The 19,434-nt window shown below is 39.1% G+C and overlaps 1 protein-coding gene and 1 pseudogene across 8 annotated transcripts in view; one reads left to right on the forward strand and one right to left on the reverse strand.

Moving 5' to 3' along the window:
* Positions 1 to 19,434, reverse strand: part of CHD2 (chromodomain helicase DNA binding protein 2) — a 122,824-nt gene that overhangs the window by 74,603 nt on the left and 28,787 nt on the right. For 3 of the 7 annotated variants that reach the window (XM_081227791.1, XM_081227792.1, XM_081227789.1), the window contains 11 exons: positions 17,791 to 17,898; positions 14,944 to 15,084; positions 13,529 to 13,662; positions 12,079 to 12,304; positions 10,662 to 10,762; positions 9,426 to 9,470; positions 9,074 to 9,285; positions 6,999 to 7,123; positions 3,858 to 4,074; positions 1,883 to 1,972; positions 826 to 1,016 (listed from right to left, as the gene is read on the reverse strand). In XM_081227791.1, coding sequence (XP_081083917.1) covers positions 826 to 1,016; positions 1,883 to 1,972; positions 3,858 to 4,074; positions 6,999 to 7,123; positions 9,074 to 9,285; positions 9,426 to 9,470; positions 10,662 to 10,762; positions 12,079 to 12,304; positions 13,529 to 13,662; positions 14,944 to 15,084; positions 17,791 to 17,898 — 1,590 coding nt within the window. The remainder of the gene's footprint in view (positions 1 to 825; positions 1,017 to 1,882; positions 1,973 to 3,857; positions 4,075 to 6,998; positions 7,124 to 9,073; positions 9,286 to 9,425; positions 9,471 to 10,661; positions 10,763 to 12,078; positions 12,305 to 13,528; positions 13,663 to 14,943; positions 15,085 to 17,790; positions 17,899 to 19,434) is intronic. The other 4 variants (XM_081227794.1, XM_081227790.1, XM_081227793.1 and 1 more) reach the window with 2 other exon arrangements.
* Positions 12,526 to 13,520, forward strand: LOC308613777 (translation machinery-associated protein 7-like; annotated as a pseudogene). The gene has a single exon. The product of its transcript is annotated as a translation machinery-associated protein 7-like (transcript).

Below are 19,434 nucleotides of genomic sequence, written 5' to 3' on the forward strand. Positions count from 1 at the left end.
ATATAGAAAATAAAATGGGGTATGGATGATAAGCATGTCTGATAAGGAACTTGAGGTTCAGTGGTCTGAGGAGACCTCTAAAAGGAGGTGGTCATATAAGCTGAGGCAAAGATGTTAATAAGTGACTGGCCATATGAAGATAAGGAGGAGAAAAAACATTCCAGACAAAAAGAATAGCAATGCTTGGCATGTTAAAGGAACAGAAAGATGGCCAGGATGGCTGGAGCACAATTAGTAATGGAGAAAGTGGTATGAGATGGGTCAGACTAAGTAGGGTATTCCAAATCAGGGTAAAGAATTTAGATTTCATTTTAAGTATCACTGAACACCAATGGATAATTTTAAGTTTTATGAAACGTGCATACCATCTTTCCCACAAAAATCTTTTCAGTAAAGACATTCCACAATTCTTGACTAAGTTAGATTTTAATAAGACCTAAACCCAGTGCTATTGTTATCAAAAGGTTAGACTTAAGGTATTTTTTAATACTTGTCAGATTGTGTACCTTGTATACTTTTTTCAATTATATTGATCACCTTATAACAATAGGGAGAAGGTCTGATGTTTCCTATTTATCAATTATTTCCCCCAAAGCATTAAATGATTCAAATGTTTGGTAGACAGTATGCTTTCTTTCTTAACAGACTGATTTCTGAGCTTTCTATCATTTGTTATGAAACATTTTACTACTTTTGTTGCTGCTTCAATGCTTTGCTTTCCCCAAACCATGCCATCTGTTTTCCCTAAGGTTTACTAAAAAAGTTAAAGAGCATTGGCATTTCAGACATTCTAGCATCTTTTGAAACACATAGGAAGGAGCTTACTTCTCCGGCATAATAAAGTGCAGCAAGGACCAGAGCTCTTTGAGGGAATTCTGAAGAGGGGTCCCCGTAATCAGGAGCCTATGGTTGGACTTGAAATCAATCAGAGTTTTATACAATAAAGAGTCATCATTCTTCAACCGATGGGCTTCGTCCACTCCCAGAAAGGCCCAGTTAATACTGCCCAGCACAGTCTAAAGTAAAAACAAAACAGAACGAGCCACCAGGTCAGAAGGGAACCCAAAAGTACTTTCAAGTGTTAATTATCTCTGTACAAATACCATCACAAAGGTATACAAAGAAACATTTATTCTTCACTGACTTAAAGTATATCAGGACTCTTCTGTTTATTCTGTTAGTTAACAGATTGGTGTCTACTCAAAGGAGCAGGTCATCCTCTAAAAGCTATAGGGGGGGTCTTTTATGCCAGGTTTTGCTGCATGCCTCAAAGTGAAAACAAAAAAACTGGTATGCTGGGCAAAAACAACACAAAAACAAAAAATACATGATTTTGCAGTCTCTCCTTAATCAAGATTCTTCTCTGCCTATTCTCCACCCCAACCTTGAAGCATGGAAACACCAAGAGCCACCAAATTGAACTTGTTTATGCTTATTATCACCAGTGGGATCACCTGGCACATACACATTTCTTAGTAACTGTGGGAAGGAGATAATCTAAAGAGCTTCATTTTTCTGTCCTCCTCCTCAGAGACCCTTACACAACATCTGTTCTGGAGAAATGCTTAATAATAAGATGGGAAGTACCTGAGAGGGCACTCAAGACCAGCTTCCAATGACTGACTAGAATCTCCAGTAAGTTACTGGTCTCAATACCCTTTCACCTATTTAATTCAATTGGCTTAGGTGACCCAAGGTCCCCTTCAACTGTAAGGTTCTGTTTATTTTTTAATAACCTTAATATTCTTCATGGATTTTTTTGTTTGTTCATTTGTTTGCTTTTTTAAAATAAGAAAAGTAACATGGCAAGGGGGAGGCAAAGACCCCATCATTTGGACAAATCACACTCCAAAATTTAGCCTTATGGTTACCAATTACACACCTTATCTTTTAAGAGGATCTCATATGTTGTTATAAGTGCATTGAACTTCAGCCTTTTGGTCTGACAGTGAATCCATTCATATTCTCGTATCTATAAGAGAAAACGATTATTAAGATATAATTTCTACCTTTACCTTTCTGTATCACCAACAAGTCTTATGACAGATGCAATAAATATACCAAATAAAAAATAAATCTGATTAGAATTTAATGAATACCTTATACATTCTAAACTGACCTAAGCAACCAAAGTATAGAGCAATGAGTTAGAATTAAAAGATCTATCGTGGAGCAGCAAAAACTTTATTGCCAGAATTCAAATAAATTGTCATCTCCCTCTGCCCCCCTCCACCCCCAACATATTTGACCACAAAAATGCATTTCATCAGCAATTAAACCCTGGTAACTTGAACTCATCTAGGGATCTCCCAGAATGAGAACTTTCTTAAGGAAATACAATTTGATCATTCTTTGGGTAGGGCATACTTTTATTAGTAAATAAAACAAATTCCAACCTCTGGCTTGATCAGAAATTTCATTAATCATACAGCAGAAAGATGTGGCCCCCAAGAAAAAGGAAAAGGAGGCTTACAGGATGAAAATACAATTTAATATGAATGAAAATAACGTCAACGCAAAGGAACACAAAAACTAACACATTCGTACTGAAGTATAATATAATGTATTTAACTGGACACCCAGTAAGCACAATGGCCCATGACAGAGCTCCTACAGTTTGGCTGTCAAGTTAACAACTGGAGGACAAGTCAAGGAGAGCTGCAGGGACTCACCACAAAGAAAAGGAGTACTGGAAAGAAAAGAAAATGTCCCTGATTCCACAGTTTTTTAGAGTTCACTTTCTTTGTCTTCACCTTTCAATGCAGTAGTGCTTGAAGCAATGCTGCACAATCTAGAACTTTTTCCTTTTTTAATGGTTAACGAATGGATTAACAAACTTAAGAACTACTATAGACTTAGAAACTCAAAATTGGAGCAATGAAGTCTGCCAGAGTTTAGGTTAGAAAATTTTAATGAAAATATTGAATAAAAATGAATTTGCATTAGCATGGTAATATATGGTTGTAACATCTCTCTCAAAGGTTGAGGACTCCTGATGGCTTGCTCTTATTATAAGCAATCCCCAAGAAACAGTTTATTCCAACATACACACAGTGGTGAAAAAGCAAAGGTCTGGGACCAGACGGGTCTTTGTCCCAATCCCAGCTCTGCCACATTCCAGCTGGCCTGGGGACAATTGTTAAACTCTCTGAGTCAATTTCTTCATCAGTAGATTGGAAAGAACATCATCTACTTTGAAGACTATCATAAGGATTATAGGTAATATATATAAAGCACCCAGCACAGAGCCTGGCACATAGTAAGTACCTTTAAAAAAGTTGTTATCAAGAAAAGATTTGCCAGACAAAGACAAACTTAAGCCCATGTGTTCTAAGTTCCTGATGCTCAAGTTCACTTTGATATCAGACAGATAATTCTCATTTCTGCAGCTCTAAAATGGCTCACTGTCCTTTTATTCCTTTCTTGTAAGTTATGCCACCTCACTATTTTAAAAGTTTAGGAAACAAACTCTAAGAACTCAATTATTTTCAGTAATATCTCTCTGCTCAAATAGCAAAAATAATATTAACATTCCACAAGGCATTAACTCTATCTTATAATCCTTTATAAATAAAGTGGTCTTGAAAGTACAGGGGAAAGAAAGAAGAAAAACTTAATACTGCAATCCAACTAAGAGAGATTCCCATTCATGTACTGCTGTTGCTGTTCTTTACAAAGTAAGCATATGTTTATAAGACTATCTGAATTGTATTTTTGGGATACATCAATCTCCCAATATCAGGAGCATAGCACCGTGTCAGAATCACAATTTTACTAAAGACTATAATGGCTTTAGGTCAATTTCCAAAAATACATTTATAACACAGATTCTATCCCAATTCTTTTTGTTTACACACCGTATTTCTGCTCATCAGGTCACCTATGTAAACCACTACGTTAATCTCTGGTGCCCAGATTTCAAACTCTCTCTGCCATGAGGTGAGGGTGGATAAAGGGACGACTATAAGAAAGGGGCCATACAGCTGGTGTTGGTGGAACAGGTAGGAGAGGAATGATATGGTCTGGATGGTCTTTCCTAGGCCCATTTCATCAGCAAGGATTACACTGTTACTTCTGCAAAAAGAAAAAGATAAAAACAAAAATATCATTAGTTCACAAAAAGACAGTATGTGCACAAACAGCAAAGGCATCAATGCCTCACAATGTCACCAAGCAAGACATGGGTTGTGAGACTCTAATGTCTTTCCTCTCCTCTGCAATTAACCCTCCTACATAAGACAGTCGAGTAACAAGTAATCTAAGTATAATCAAGGTTTGGATTACTACAAGAGCCTATTCAGACTATATGTTCTTTATCTTGCATTTTGGTCTTTTACATCTATCCCCTGTAACAGAGAAGGCAGGTTTTGTTATACTGGTGTATGCAAGCACATGACCTTGGGTTCCATCAGTACAGAAAGCAAGGGCAGATGGGCTATCCCCACTGCTGATGAACCCTACAGGCTGACAGTCATGTGCCTTTGTTCAAAGTGCCCACCCATTCCACTGCAGGTCACTGGGTTGTTTAATGCTACATACACTATTCCCTAGACCTAAATGCTGCAGGTACACAGAGTTTGTTTTAAATACACTACTCTACAGCAGAGGTAGGCTGCAGATCAGATCTCTGAATCCCACCCCAGACCTACTGAATCAGAGTTATCTGGGGAAGGGCTCAAGAATCCGTATCGTTTAACAAGTACTTCTGGATATTGCGCTATGGGTATATGGCTTGGACCACACTTTGAGAAACAAGGCTCTAGGAGACAGGCAGAGGGCAGGATTTCAACAGGATCCTAATAGAAAAGGATTGTAAAGATACTAAGAAAAAACCTTTAAGTAAATTAAGTTAATTTAAACTGAAAGAAATAGCCAGAGTTAGGAAAGTATGTTCCAGAAATAGAAAAGAGCCCACTTGGCAGGAAACCAGGACTGCGTGTATGCCATAAGTTTGAAAATATTAAAAGGTTCTTGAAAATCAGGCCATGGGAGGTTTACACATATCCAATACATGCTTAATCAGTGGACTGGAGAGAACTAAAACCAATATTCAAGTTAAAGACAACTTAATCAATTAGAAAAACAAGACATTTAATTCACCAAGAAGAGATTCCTTTGAGTAATTTTCCTCATATTTCTCTCACCTTTTCACACCACTGGGGAGGAAACAGTTAATTTTCTCCAACATTTCCTCTCCCTAGCAAACTGCCACTGTCCATTTATACACATGAAAGGAAGTTTGGATTGATTTGCCTGCTTTTCTGGAACTAGACCAAAACAGCATGTTACTTAACTCAAGGTTCCCATGACCAGGGCCTAGTAGCTGCCTAGGCCCTTTTCAGCTGATTCTGAATTAGTTTAAAGTAGAACATGCTAGCTCAGGACTCTACATGGTGTGACTTTGGACAAGGGCTCCTAAGAGCCCTCAACTACAAAACAAAAGGGTTAGTTACACAACTCCTTAAGGCTCCACCTAGCTTATAACCGTCCTTTAGGAAGATCAGGTCTCACTATTCTCTGAAACAAAAATAATTTTCAAGGAATTTAGAACATCAGACTTCCATTCTCAGTCACAGAAATTGAATCTCATCAAGGTCTGTGATTCTCATATTGAACGTTAAATATTACATAAATTTTTACAAGACAGAGTAGTACATGGTTCAATTGGGAAAGTCATTGTAAATGCACCTCTGTAACTTAAAAACCATCTTTTCGGCATTGAGAAAAGAAGCTGGCATGTTTTTGTCTTCAGGCTGTAGTCTAATTCTGAAATAAGAATTCTTGCTTTGCCATAAAACACTGAAGAAATTAAGAGTTTACATGTGAGGGGAGGAATCTGGAGACATACATTAAAGGTACTTCTCACACTGTATGTTCCATGAAGACAGGGAACTCCTGTCTTGTCTTGGTTCACTATTAAATTCTCAAGGGACTTGAGAATTTAAGTCTTGAGAACTTGGGACTTCCCTGGTGGTCCAGTGGTAAAGAATCCGCCTTACAATGCAGGGGACGTGGGTTCGATCCCTGGTCAGGGAACTAAGATCCCACATGCCTTGGAGCAACCCGCGCGCCACAACTACTGAGCTCCCACACCTCAACTAGAGCCCACGTGCTGCCAACTATAGAGCCCGTGTGGTCTGGAACCCGTGCACCACAACCACAGAGCCCACACGCCACAACTAGAGAGAAGCCTGCGCGCCACAACTAGAGAGAAGCCTGCGCACCACAACGAAGAGCCCGCACACTGCAACGAAAGATCCCACATGCCTCAACAGAGACCCCACGTGCCGCAACTAAGCCCCAACCAAAAATTAATAAATAATAAATAAAATCTTTAAAAAAAATTCTCCAGGCCTACCTAGGTCCCTAATACATAGTAATTAGGGACTACTTGAATTTGCAATTGAATTTGGTGAATAAAATTTATGAGTACAGCCTCAAAGTACCTTTAAACCTCGTTGTCTCATCTCTTTTTTTCTTTTTTCCAAGACTATGGTGATCTTGTTACAAAAAAGTAAAGGATAATTTCACAAGTCCAACTGTCAGAGAACTTCCTCTACAAGGGATGGCCTGTACAGCAATCGGGGGGGTGGGGTTAACATCACTCTACAGCACCACTATGTAAAATTAAAGGTTTCCCTGGCTCAGAAAGACAACTGAATGGAGAAAAGACATTTTCTCCTTTCTTCTAAGAATAACTCCTTCCCCACTAAAGATATGGGCCAATTACCTTGCTATTTATACTCATAAATAACATAGTAAGACATAGGTCTCTGGCTATGAGAAATTAACCCCCAAATAACTAAATAACAAAGTACTTTTTACTTCAGACTAAGCTGCTAATTATACATACATAAAAACTCCCAGAAGTGGCGCCTCTCAATCATATATTTTTTTTATTTCTATAATGTACAAGAAAAGGAAGTAATTCTTTATACCTAACAGTTTTAAAAAGCCAGAAACAGCAGAGAAAACATCAAACATATTTTTCTACCTACTTGCACCAAGAATGAGCAAGCCAGTTGAGACCTTCTAGCTGATAATCTCGGAGCTCCAGATTCTCTCCTCCTAAATACGCCGGCTGTTTCTTTAAAGCCACAAATCGTGGTCTCTGCTTCAGGGCCTGAAATGCAAAATTTAAAAGCCCAGGTTTGAAGAAAACCTTCCTCCTGTTCCTATGTTAAAATGCTAGCCATGATTTCTGTGCTCTACACCAAAGCATAAGGATTTAAATTTCACATCTGAATCACCAACCACACCCAACCCACCACGAGCTCTTGCATCGTGGTCTGCGTTCCCAAAGCCAGATTGCATCCCGAAATATTTTTTAGTTATTGCTCCTTTCCTGAAGTAAGTTTGTGAACATCATTAAATAGCACTTACTTTACATCATCTCTACAGTACAGCAGTTGAGTCTCCTATTTTCATCTTGGCATCAGCTTACTCTAAACAATGACTCTGGGAAAGTCTGTATATGCTAAATGCAGCGGAACTTTTACCATAACAGCTTTTGTAAATTCTGAATTGCAGCCCACCTACTTTGAACCCCCAACTGTGTGAGTTTGGTTTCTGAAGGGAAGGATGCTGCTCTCACCTCCAGAGGTGTGAAGAATTGGCAGTCGAGTGAAGCCATGTCTCTGTGGTGTGCACAAAATGTGGATTCTGTGGCCAAATCAGTTTGGGAAACAATGGATTAAAAACTTATAAAAATTTCACGGCTCCTGACTTTTCAAAGTCTAACATTCTTGTGTATGCTGTGAACTTACAGGAGAAACTCATTCAGGAATACTTCCCAAAGTTATTTGGCCACAATAGTGTTTTTTTCAGGGAGCATTTCTCTGAAGATTAGCACTCTCTGGAATAGTGCCCCATTATGAGAAGTGTCGTCCTAATAATGTATTTGATAAGGTAATTATTGTTAGCTGCAGCTCTCCTTTGTGAGCAGCTGGCAGTAAATGGAATCAGACGCCTCTGGCTGTCCACTTCTGCCACGTCTGCCCCACAGTGCTTCTCCCATCCGACCCCCCAGCTGCTGCCACTTCCCCCGTCCTCACGCTAATTCTCCCTCCATGGGCTTCTACGACACCTTCCTGGTGGGGACCTTCTGGCTTTATAACAACTGCTTACTCTGGTCTCCAACACATGGCCGTTAGATGAAACTTCCTAAACGAAATACTATTTCCTGCCTGCTGCTCTACTCAGGAGGGTAGGCTTATGAATACCTACAGAATAAAATCCAAATACCCTCCAAGGTATTCAAGACATACACACTGTGACTCGCCAATATCACCTACCTCTCTTCCTACCCTGAGGTCCGGTGGTCCTCCTACTGACTGTAAGAACATCTTTCTCTTAATATCTTTCACGGGAGGCCAATAACATGGGCCCCCTTCTGTCTGTCTAACCAGCTCCAATCAATTCTTCAAGGACAGGGCACTTCAAGCACCACAATTTCCTCATTTTAAAACCCCTTCAATGATCCCTGTGGCTCAGTGACTCCTACTTCTGGAATAGTCTTTATCACACTCATTGACCTTCAGTTACACACTGCTTTTCACAGATAGAGGCTTGGTGCCATGAATTTGAATGTCAAACTCTTGGAGAGAGAGGCCATGTCTTACATAAACATTTATTACTGAGGACCCAAGCATACCAATTTACACAGGGAATGAATTCCAACGAAAGAAAAGGAACTATACAACCAATCCAGCAAATAAAAGAGCCTATATATTTGGTTTATAACCTAGAATTCAGACACTCCTCTTTCCTGTCATTTCTCTTTAAAGTGCTTTAATTCTTCCCAGTATTCTCTGCAATATCTCTATATTAGATATATCTAATTGTGTAAATAAGAAGATTAAAGAAGTCAGCAAAGCCATTATACAACTCATCCTCTCCTTTTGTTTTAATTATTTTCCTTTGATGTCAAGGTTAAGTCATTTTCTTTCACTTCAAAATACGAATTATCACTTACTTTTGTAGTGTTTTCCTTTCCCAACATCTATCTATGTGGCCAACCCTTTGTAGCAATACACCTTTCCCCTGAAAATTCAAAAGCCAGCAGTCAGCACACCTTGCATTCTCTTGTTGGGATGGTTTTTGAGTTGTTCCGACTATGGAAGCTGTCGATGCAGCTCTGGAATTTCTTTCCAATCAAGGCTTCATCTTCCCAGCTGCACTCTGAATAGGGCAGTCCCATCCATTTGCATAGATATTCAGGTTCGTTGGAAGGTGCCGGCTTCCGACTGTGAGCTATTTCACATATAAAAATGTACAGATCAGCAACTGTCAATTAAAGGAGAGGAGTGACATTCTGTTTTATGTATGACCAAGGAAACACCATGTGGCAAAGCTGTAAATATTCTGCAAAACATGAACTGCTCTTAAATGCTAAACAGCATTTATAAACAAGTTGTCTTGCTTACCTGGAAAATCTGTTTGACCCAGTGTAGATTTGCTCGTCTTCACAGCTAAATAAATGGAAAGCTGGGTAAGTTATCACCATAACCAAGAAAACGGTGACATTTTAGGTCCTTTGAATAAGAGTACAAATATACTCTACTACCTCATATCTTTAAAAAAAGAAAAGAAAAAGCAGCCTATCTAGCACTTACCCCATCTCTCTGTTCCCCCTTTACAACAAGGCTCCCCGGGGGAGCTTTCTTCATACTGTCCCCTCACTCTCCCCTGAAGCCACCCCATCAGGCCTGTAGCCCCACCACCTCATGGGTCCATCTCCCCAGGGCCAGGCCTGCTGCCAAGCTCAAGGATCAAGTCCCAGTCCTCTTTGACTGGCAGCGCCTCCTCCTGCCCGGGCCGCGTGAATCACCTGGCTCCCAGCACACCTCCCTCTCCCGGCTCTCCCCCTATCTCACTGGCTGTCCTTTCTCACTCTCCTCTGCTGGTTTCTCTTCCTGACTTCCAAAAGCTAGAATGCCCTCCGACTTCTACTATCACCACGTACACATTCTTGATTATCTCATTAAACCTTAGGCTTTAAATACTATCTACATACGGATTATATCCTCAAATTTAAATCTCCAGCCCAGACTGAGTTCTAAAGTCCAGACTCATATATGCTACAGCCTTCACAATACTATCCACTTAGATGACTGAGAAGTATATCAAACTGACAAATATCAAAATAAGTTCTTGATTTCCATTCCAAAAATCAGCTCTTCCCTTAATCTTTCTATTTCAGTAAATGGTACCTCCAGTCTCCTATTTGCTCAGGTCAAAAATCTTGGCACCATCCTTGCCAGCTCTTTCTTTTTCCCCCATCTCCAAATCTACCGGCAAAGCTTGTTAGCTTTTCCTTCAAAATAAATCTAGGCATCTGTCTATTCTCCAAAAGTATACCTACAAAAATGTATTTTTTTTAAATATTTGTTTATTTATTTATTTGGTTGGTTGGTTGGTTGGTTGGTTGCATTGGATCTTACTTGCAGCAGGCAGGCTCCTTAGTTGTGGCATGCAGGTGGGATCTAGTTCCCTGATCAGGGATCGAACCCGGGCCCCCTGCACTGGGAGCGCAGAGTCTTAACCACTCTGCCACCAGCGAAGTCCCGCATTTTTTCAATATATATACATTACTCCCAAAAGTAAAAGTTCTATTATTCCTGGAGCTCAAACACTGCTTAGATGAGTTTCCATGTGCTTACCTATTACTCTTTCTACTATCTGATACTGTTTGTTCAGCTCTGAGGCCAGCTCTTGTTGGCAGTTGAAATATTCCACATCTTCAGGAGAAACTTTCCCTAACCTGGACAGAAGACAGACAGAAAAAATAAATACTTATTAGATTTGGGGGATCCATATACATCTATCAATGCAAAGTCAAGGTAGGAAAGGAAACTTAGTCTTTACTTTCATATGTCCCTTAGTAATCGTTTACTAATAATTAGGCCAGAGATTTTAAGAAAAACATGTAAGACTTACAGAAAACACTAAAAACCTTAGACTTATAGGACACACGAGTTATTCTCTCTGATGTGGCCCATTAATCAAGAAACCTAAAAATAACTATTTTGAGTGATGAATTCATGTGATAAATTCATATATCTTAATAGACAAGGACAATAAAACTCTTGCAGATTTACAAGAAAACCTGCCTTTTTTCAAATATGTATGGGCTTTAGGTGTGATTAAATATGGCTTTTTTAGAAAACCAGTTATTCATACTTATAAAACGACAACACCAGCAACTTGAAATTAAATACTACTATACTTTCAAGGATTTTTAAAATTCTAATCGCTTTACAAACTACCCATATCTTAGGGATACATATTTTTGTTTTTGACTCAAAGAAAAAAACTTCTGATTTACTGAGGTAGCATATTTTGCATAGTAATAAAATAGGAATCGGAACCCATTTGTCCCTATTCCTAACACAAAATAACCTCATCACATGACACTGACACACGTCTTCGGGGGGAACTTATGCTTCTTTTTGTCAGTTTAGGTGTGTGCATGCTGTGACCCCACGTATGTCTCACATGCAACCTAGCATGTTCAAAGCTGTAAGTAAACTACAAACAACAGGCTTTCAGTTTCAGAACATATCTGTCACATCCTTTCTGTAAACTGTGTAAAACCAAGATTAGTTTTAAGTATATCATAACCCAGAGAGTTCTAGAATATTAACTCCTGACATTCAAGCTACCCCAGCACCACCACAGAAAGTACACGGTGCTTAAGTATGTTAGCCTTGGACTCAGGCTGCCAGAATTCCAATCCTGGCCCTCTCACAGAGTTGCTCTGTACCTCACTCTTCCCACAAAAAAACATTTTCTTCAACAGTACAAATCTCATAGGATTACTGTGAGGATTAATGAGATCATGTCTGAAAAATGCTCCACAACCTAGTTATTATTAAACTCTACAGACTTGGTGGCTATACACAAAAATATATACTATCTTCAGCTCACAGTTTTATAAAACATAATCGTGGATGCCTCCACGTTCATTCAGATGCTAAAGGCAAAATTTGGATAGCTGTGATCTCCATGGACTAGTTAAAAACCTTCCCTTCCTCCAGGCTGCAAATGTATTTCTTTTATCCAGGATGGATAATGTACCATTGCTTGATTTCATCCTCTTTCTTCTTGAAGTTCTCCAGTTTTTTTAGGCCCTTCACTTTCTGCTGCTGTAAGGACTCTTCACTCTCCCACGTGCTATGGATATACGACCAGCCCTTCCACTTGATGAGGTACTGGACTTCGCCTTCATCCTTTTCAGGGTCAAAATCACCACTAGGGTCTCCGTTAGCTTCAACTGCATATACAGTAGTAGAAGCTCCAGTGGCTGAAAAAGGATTCAGTTAAATTTTAAAAGATACATTAAACCAGACATTGAAAAGCTTCCCAAATACACAAATGTCTAAAGAGTCTCTTTATGGATGAAGCAACAAAATCCTTTGACTTGAAATAAGCAGAAATTCATAAACAATACAGAATGAACATGATCAACAATTTCAAATATTTTCATGATGCAAACCCAATTTTTACTACTTAAAACATTACAAAATTTGCTGGTGAAATCAAAGAAATCTCTGGATCCAAACACAATAAAAATGGAACAGCAATATCCTTTTGTTTTGGCCCCTACTAACTCAGAAAACAAATCTGTCTCTCTCTCCAGGAATATTAAGAACAAGGTAAGAGAATTTAAAATCTCCCCAATTACTCATCCACCCAAAACTCCCTGTTAACTCTCTTAACCTCAAGTAAGGCTGGATGAAAAAAAAAAGACAAAGAAAAATGAATTAGGTATTATTTTGATATTTCCGATATGGAAAGGTTACTTTAAAAAACTGAGTTGTGAGATATCTCAATTTGGATATAAAAAATTCTTCACTACTGTCCAAATATGTATTTAACCCGTTGGACACTTATCACAAGGAGATTCAAAAAGAAGTAACTAAAGGTAGATTTACTTAATGTTAATAATCAAGAATCTCTGCTGCATCACTGGTTTTTAAGATATTAAAACATCTTTAACCAGCTAAATTTTAAAATCTCAAAGACATATGGGACACAGCCCTATAGTCTCAGGTCAGTTTTTCTGTGGGTCAGAAAAACTTCCACATTTCACAACAAATACGGGCATGGGCTGAAATTCATCACTTCAGAGCTGAATACATAAAATTTGGGCCTTACCGAGCAGATATAAAAAGTAATTTGCTAGCTTCCAATGGCAGGGAAGGGGCAGCAGATGTCATGTCTGGCTGCAAAGGTGGCAAGAAGCCCCTGAAGCAACCCAAGAATCAGGCTAAGGAGATGGACGAGGAAGGTGAAGCATTCAAGCAGAAACAGAAAGAGGAGCAAAGTAACTCAAGGAGCTAAAAGCAAAGGCCAAGGGGAAGGGTCCCTGTCCACAGGTGGAATTAAGAAATCTGGCAAAAAGTAAGCTGTTCCTTGTGCCTGCGGCAATGATGATCCTTAATTCTATTCCTGTTTATACATCTGGATTTCCTGCCATAACATCTGTTGCCACCTATGGCAAGAATGAAGTGTTGTCTTCACATACCTCCTTTCTTGCCCAGCCTTGAATCTAAGACCTTTTCAATAGTTTCACTATTATCCTGCTGTTCATCAACTCCTTCCCCAGTCATTTCAATGAGGTCATCTGAGTCAGTCTCAAAGTCATCGTCTTCCTTATAACTGCATGAGGAATAATGATGAATAAATGAGAAGCTATCTTTTCAGATTCAAACACCACCATACATAGTATCATCAGGACAAGGAACCACACCCTTTTGGCTCCAACATGCTGTTGTGCAGATCAGCCATGATAAAGTGGGCTCGAAGTTCATTTTTTTTTCCTGCTTAAAGTATTAATGCATGTTCACAGATAGCTGCAGGAAGGCTAACTCATGGCTAACTCATATTTCAAAACAGAAACTGACTACAGTGATTTCTGTAAGCAAGACATAGAAAACTACTACAAAGACACTCCTATGTTTTCATTTTTTAATGAGATCATTACTATGTATAAACAAGAAAACAACTACAAAGAAAGAAAATGCATGACAAATGAAAAAAATTACTAGTATTCCATTAGATAAAAGCGGAGCAACAGGTCTAAGATTGAATGTATCGACCCTGCATTTTGTCTCCCAATAACAAGAATAAGAAATTTAAGTATTCTCAAGTTACTGAGCATACTTCCTGGTAATAAAATATTAAAATGTAACCTTCCGCCATATATTAACAAAAAATGGTTTGGGAGTTACAGAAGAGAAAAACACAATTCTGGATGCAGTACAGCTGTAGGAGGAAAAAGTGCTAAGCTACATATTAACATACTCAAAACCTAGTCCTAGCTTTCAAAGTATTAACTGGATACATTGAACAGGTTATTAATAACTCCAGGACTCAGCTTCACCATCTTTAAGTAGACCAAAAGAAACCTGCATATCCTCTAAAAGGAAATTAAATACCCTTTGATTCATATAAAGTAAAATATTTATGTTTGCATATATCTATTCCTTTATTTCATTTTCTATTAATGCTTCATATCGTATCGTAAGCTTGATAAGATTATTATATCCAAATAATACATAAGCTGAAACTTAGAAGAATTTGATTCAAAGAGCAATTCAAAAGTGAAAATACAATCCTAATGTCCTTCCTAAAACAGGATGTTATGAAATGAAGATAACATCACTACCACCTCAACGAAACATGAACTTGAAATAAAGCAGTTCTCTTCATAGGAATGAAGGCTTGAAATGAGATATAACTATTCTTTCCATATTCCTATTGGCCAGAACCATTCTTTTTGCAAGAACCCTGACCAGATTTCCGAATACAACCTCAAGACACAGGTCATTATTTTTACCTATCAAATGCCTAATCCTGGACTTATCAGAACCAAGCTCTAGCCAACTACACTATCACCTTCCCTTCACACTAATGAAAACCTTCTGGGGCATCACCTACCTAACATTTTTAGCCGCTCTGCGGCGAGTCTGCCTTTTGGGAGCTTCATCATCTTCATCCTCATCATCAGAAGAATCTTGCTTTTTCCTCTTTCCACGCTGAGTCTTAGGTTGCTTTTTAACACGAGGTTTGGGCATTGCTCTAAAATGAGAAAAGAAAAAATGGCAAAGTCCTTACTTTATCATCTGTTGTCTACTTCAAATCTATATAATTGTTATTTCCCAGAGCAGGGTTCATACATAGGAATTAACCAGGGGAATGTTAGACATGAATATTCCCAAGTCCCATTCCCTGAAATTCTAATTCACTAGAGATCTGCTTCACTAGAAACATGAAAGTGATTCTACTGCTAATACCCTTCAGTCATTTATAGGAATACAGTCAGCCCTCTGTATCTGCAGGTTCCACATCTGCATATTCAACCAACCATGGATCAAAAATGTATTTGCAAAAAAAAATTCCACAAAGTTCCAAAATGTAAAATTTGAATTTGCTGAGCATTAGCAGCTATTTACATAGCATTTACATTGTATTAGGTATTATAAGTAATCAACAGATGATTAAAGTATACGGAAGGAGATGCATAGATTATACGAAAATACTATAGCACTTTATATAAGGAAGCGACTTGAGCATCTGCAGATTCCGGTATCTACAAGGGTCCTGGAACCAATTCCCCGCAGGGACGAAGGGACAACTGTACTGTGGGTTCTGAGGCAACGGTTCTCAACTATTCCTCAGGATCACCTGACATAAAAATACACATGCAGCACGTTGCTGATGGCAGCTCTCTGGTGGGCAATTTGGAAATAATCTATCAAAATTACAGGGCTTCCCTGGTGGCGCAGTGGTTGGGAAACCGCCTGCCAATGCAGAGGACACGGGTTCGAGCCCTGGTCCAGGAAGATCCCACATGCCACAGAGCAATTAAGCCCGTGCACCACAACTACTGAGCGTGCGCTCTAGAGCCCGCAAGCCACAACTACTGAAGCCCTGCGCCGAGCCCGTGCTCTGCAACAGGAGAAGCCATCGCAATGAGAGGCACGCACACCGCAAGGAAGAGTGGCCCCCGCTCGCCGCAGCTAGAGAAAGCCTGTGTACGGCAACGAAGACCCAACGCGGCCAAAAATAAATAAATAAAATAAATTATTTTTTTTAAAAAATTACAAATATAACAATTTTATTTCTGGGAATTGACTTTACAGATATAGACTGATACAGGCACAGTAAGGTGTTCACTGTGGCATTTGCAGTAACAAAAGATTGGAAAAACTAAACATTCATCAACTGGGAACTAGTTCAATAAACAGAATACTACGCAACCATAAAAAAGGGAGTTTTCTTTGCATTGATAACGAAAGATTTCCAAGATAATGAAAGAAAAATGCAGAAGAAGACGCATGGAATGCCATCATCTGTATAAAGGAAGTAAAGGACAAGAAATAACTACACATATATTTTTCTCCTATGTACATTAAATATACTAGGAAGGCTACCTGAGAGACTGTGCCCTGCCACAGACCAATGGAACGGACTGAGGAGGTGGCCCCTCTAGTGACTTCCCTGCAGCCAGGACTGAGAGCCACAGACTAGGAGCTCTCAAAAGGAAATCCCCAAGTTCTCCATCAGTGGTAAAAAGGTGAAAGGAGAAAGAGGGAGACGGAAACTCACAATCATAGTCACCTGTTTCTCTCATACCTGCCATAACCAACACTACACAGACAGATGATCAAAGATTCAATAAATGATGGGTAAAATCTAGAAGACAGAACTGGAGTAGATTCCAGTCCTGAGAACTGAAACTGAGAAGAAAGGAGACAAAACTCACTGATGAATTTCCCTGCTGGGGTGTGAGGTGAGGGGTCAGGTACAACGTCCTAAGCCAGGGATAGACACAGGTTTGCTGTAAATGGCCAGAGGATAAGTATTTTTTACTTTCTCAGACAAGAGGCAAAGTTGAGGCCACTACATAGGTACTTATATAACAAGAGAAGATAAATTTTAACAAATATTTTATTGACGAAAGTCAAAACAAAATAATAATAATCATTGAGTACAATAATCATTGTTGTGTGATACAACATCTACTAACGAGAATAGAATTCTTTTCGAAGGGATAACATTTCACTTTGCTAGGGTTCAAATTTAGTGTTCCCCATCACCAAACTACAAATGTTCACCTATAAAAACTATATTCAGTTCGCAGGCCATACAAAAATAGGTGGTGAGTGGGATCTGGCCCAAAGTCAATATTTGCCAAACACATCCTAAGCAATACTGCAAGGAGGTAAATTTTCCTGGGGCCTCTCTGCCTCCTGCCTTCCATTCCCCATCACCAGTACCTTTCATTGCCATATGTCTGATCAAAAATTACCAGTTTCCTCTCATCTCCACCTACTTCCTTCCCTGCACAGATTCTCTGCTTAACGTTATAAAGATTATGAGAACAGGATAACAAACAGTAAAGTATGCTTTGAACCAGCCAATTAAACTTAACATTTGTTCTCCCAAAAAGAACTTGTACACTAGTCAAATACACAGGGAGCTTTTTTTAAGAGTGGAAGATACATTCGCTCCTCATAACTAGTCTGCCTGGAGTATGAACAGTAAGATCCACTCTTGAGCTACGTACCATGCAAACACACAAAATCAATATAAGTAGCTCAGTAATCGAATTACTTGCTAATGATGCAGGCTGGCAAGAAGTTATCCAGGCATTCAAAATCCGGAATCACAACACACTGTACCCCAGCAATTAAGGCCCTCGGGTTAGCACTACATCGTCCTTCTCAATCTAACACAAACTAAGCTCGACCAGAAGCAGAGATGTTCAAGCAAACACTGCACCTTCTGGGGACAGGTCTTCTGGCTTTCACTTTTTTTTGCTCTGGTTCACTCTCTGCACTGGTGCCTTGTTCCTGTTCATCTTCTGAGGGCTCCCGTTTCCATTTTTCTCTGTGATCAAAAGCAAAGCAAAATTTTTTTTTCTAAAAGAATTCTTCAAGATTGTTTAGCTTGAAGAATCTGACAAATCTGACAATCTGATTAGCCAAAAAGGCAGAACATGTATATTCTAGATATTATGCTAAAAGATCTGTTCTAGCTCCATTTAAATTTTGCTTGTGTTCCTTCCTGGGCTGTGTAATATCTATTCCTATTTTATATCTGGTATCAAAAATAAATGAAAATGGAAGCTAAGGCTGTATTTTTTAAACCATTTGTTCTGAAAAAAAAATGCTGCTAAACCTCTAATATTCTGTTTTTATTTACTACTATCATTGACCAGATTGAAGCCATAATATATACTAAATCAGAGGTTCTCAAATTTTAGCATGGATCAGAACCACCTCAAGGGCTTATTAAAAGAGATTTTTGGGGGCTTCCCTGGTGGCGCAGTGGTTGAGAGTCCGCCTGCGGATGCAGGGGACACAGGTTCATGCCCCGGTCCGGGAGGATCCCACATGCCGCGGAGGGCTGGGCCCGTGAGCCATAGCCGCTGAGCCTGCGTATCTGGAGCCTGTGCACCGCAGGGGGAGACGCCTCAACAGTGAGAGGCCCGCGTACCACAAAAAAAAAAAAAGAGAGAGATTTTTGGGCCACAGCCAGTTTCTGATTCAGTAGGTGTAATGTGAGGCCTAAAAATTTGAATGTTAACAAATTCAGATGATGCTGATGCTAGTGAGAGACTTGAGAACTACTATACTAGTTATTTTAACAACTTTAGAATATACTGAGAAAACAATCCCCAAAATTATTTTTCAATGATAAATCTACTACCTACTAAATAACCTGTTCAACTAATGAAGTAGTTTTTAATAATTATTAAATATAGTAGGTGTTCTTTTGCTCCTCGAGATCGTAGAAGACTTGGGAGAGCCATACCCTATAGGTGCCCTACTATCCCCAAACAGTTTTTGAAGTTTACTTGAATACCAAACAAGACATCACATAAACTCAGCTCATTTCTCACCTGCAGGGAAGAAGGAAGGAGCATATATAATAGCTACTGGGCATGAAATATCTAGAGGAAAAAAAAAAAACTTAATAGGCAAGAACCTGGGGTTCTCTCTAAACAAAACAATTACCATTGTGCCTCTGGGTCTGTGTATAGAAAATGAGGTTATGCTAAAGACAACCCTTGCCAAGTTGCAAAGTCAAATCAATATTCTTCATGGGAGAGTAAGTCAAAGTAATAGGTGAAGAACCTTCCTAACAGGTCCAGGAGCCACCCTGCACTTGAATTAGTGGAAACATTACGGGAAAAAATGTTTTTCAAGCCTTCCATGAAAACGCAGTGGAGCACTTCTACGTACATTACTCAAGTTCTACTGGCACTACCATTTCATATCCATTTACCTAATAGTAGGTCACTATATGTGGGCAGGGTATCTTTGTACCAGAGCTTAGCACAAAGGCAGGCAAATGGAGATACATCTTTGTTAAATAAAGAAATAATTAAAGAATGAGTCCTATCAGACTGTCAGACAGGTA

The sequence above is a fragment of the Mesoplodon bidens genome (genome assembly GCF_964165515.1).
Source record: "Mesoplodon bidens genome assembly, chromosome: 3".
In the NCBI taxonomy this organism is placed as follows: domain Eukaryota; kingdom Metazoa; phylum Chordata; class Mammalia; order Artiodactyla; family Ziphiidae; genus Mesoplodon; species Mesoplodon bidens.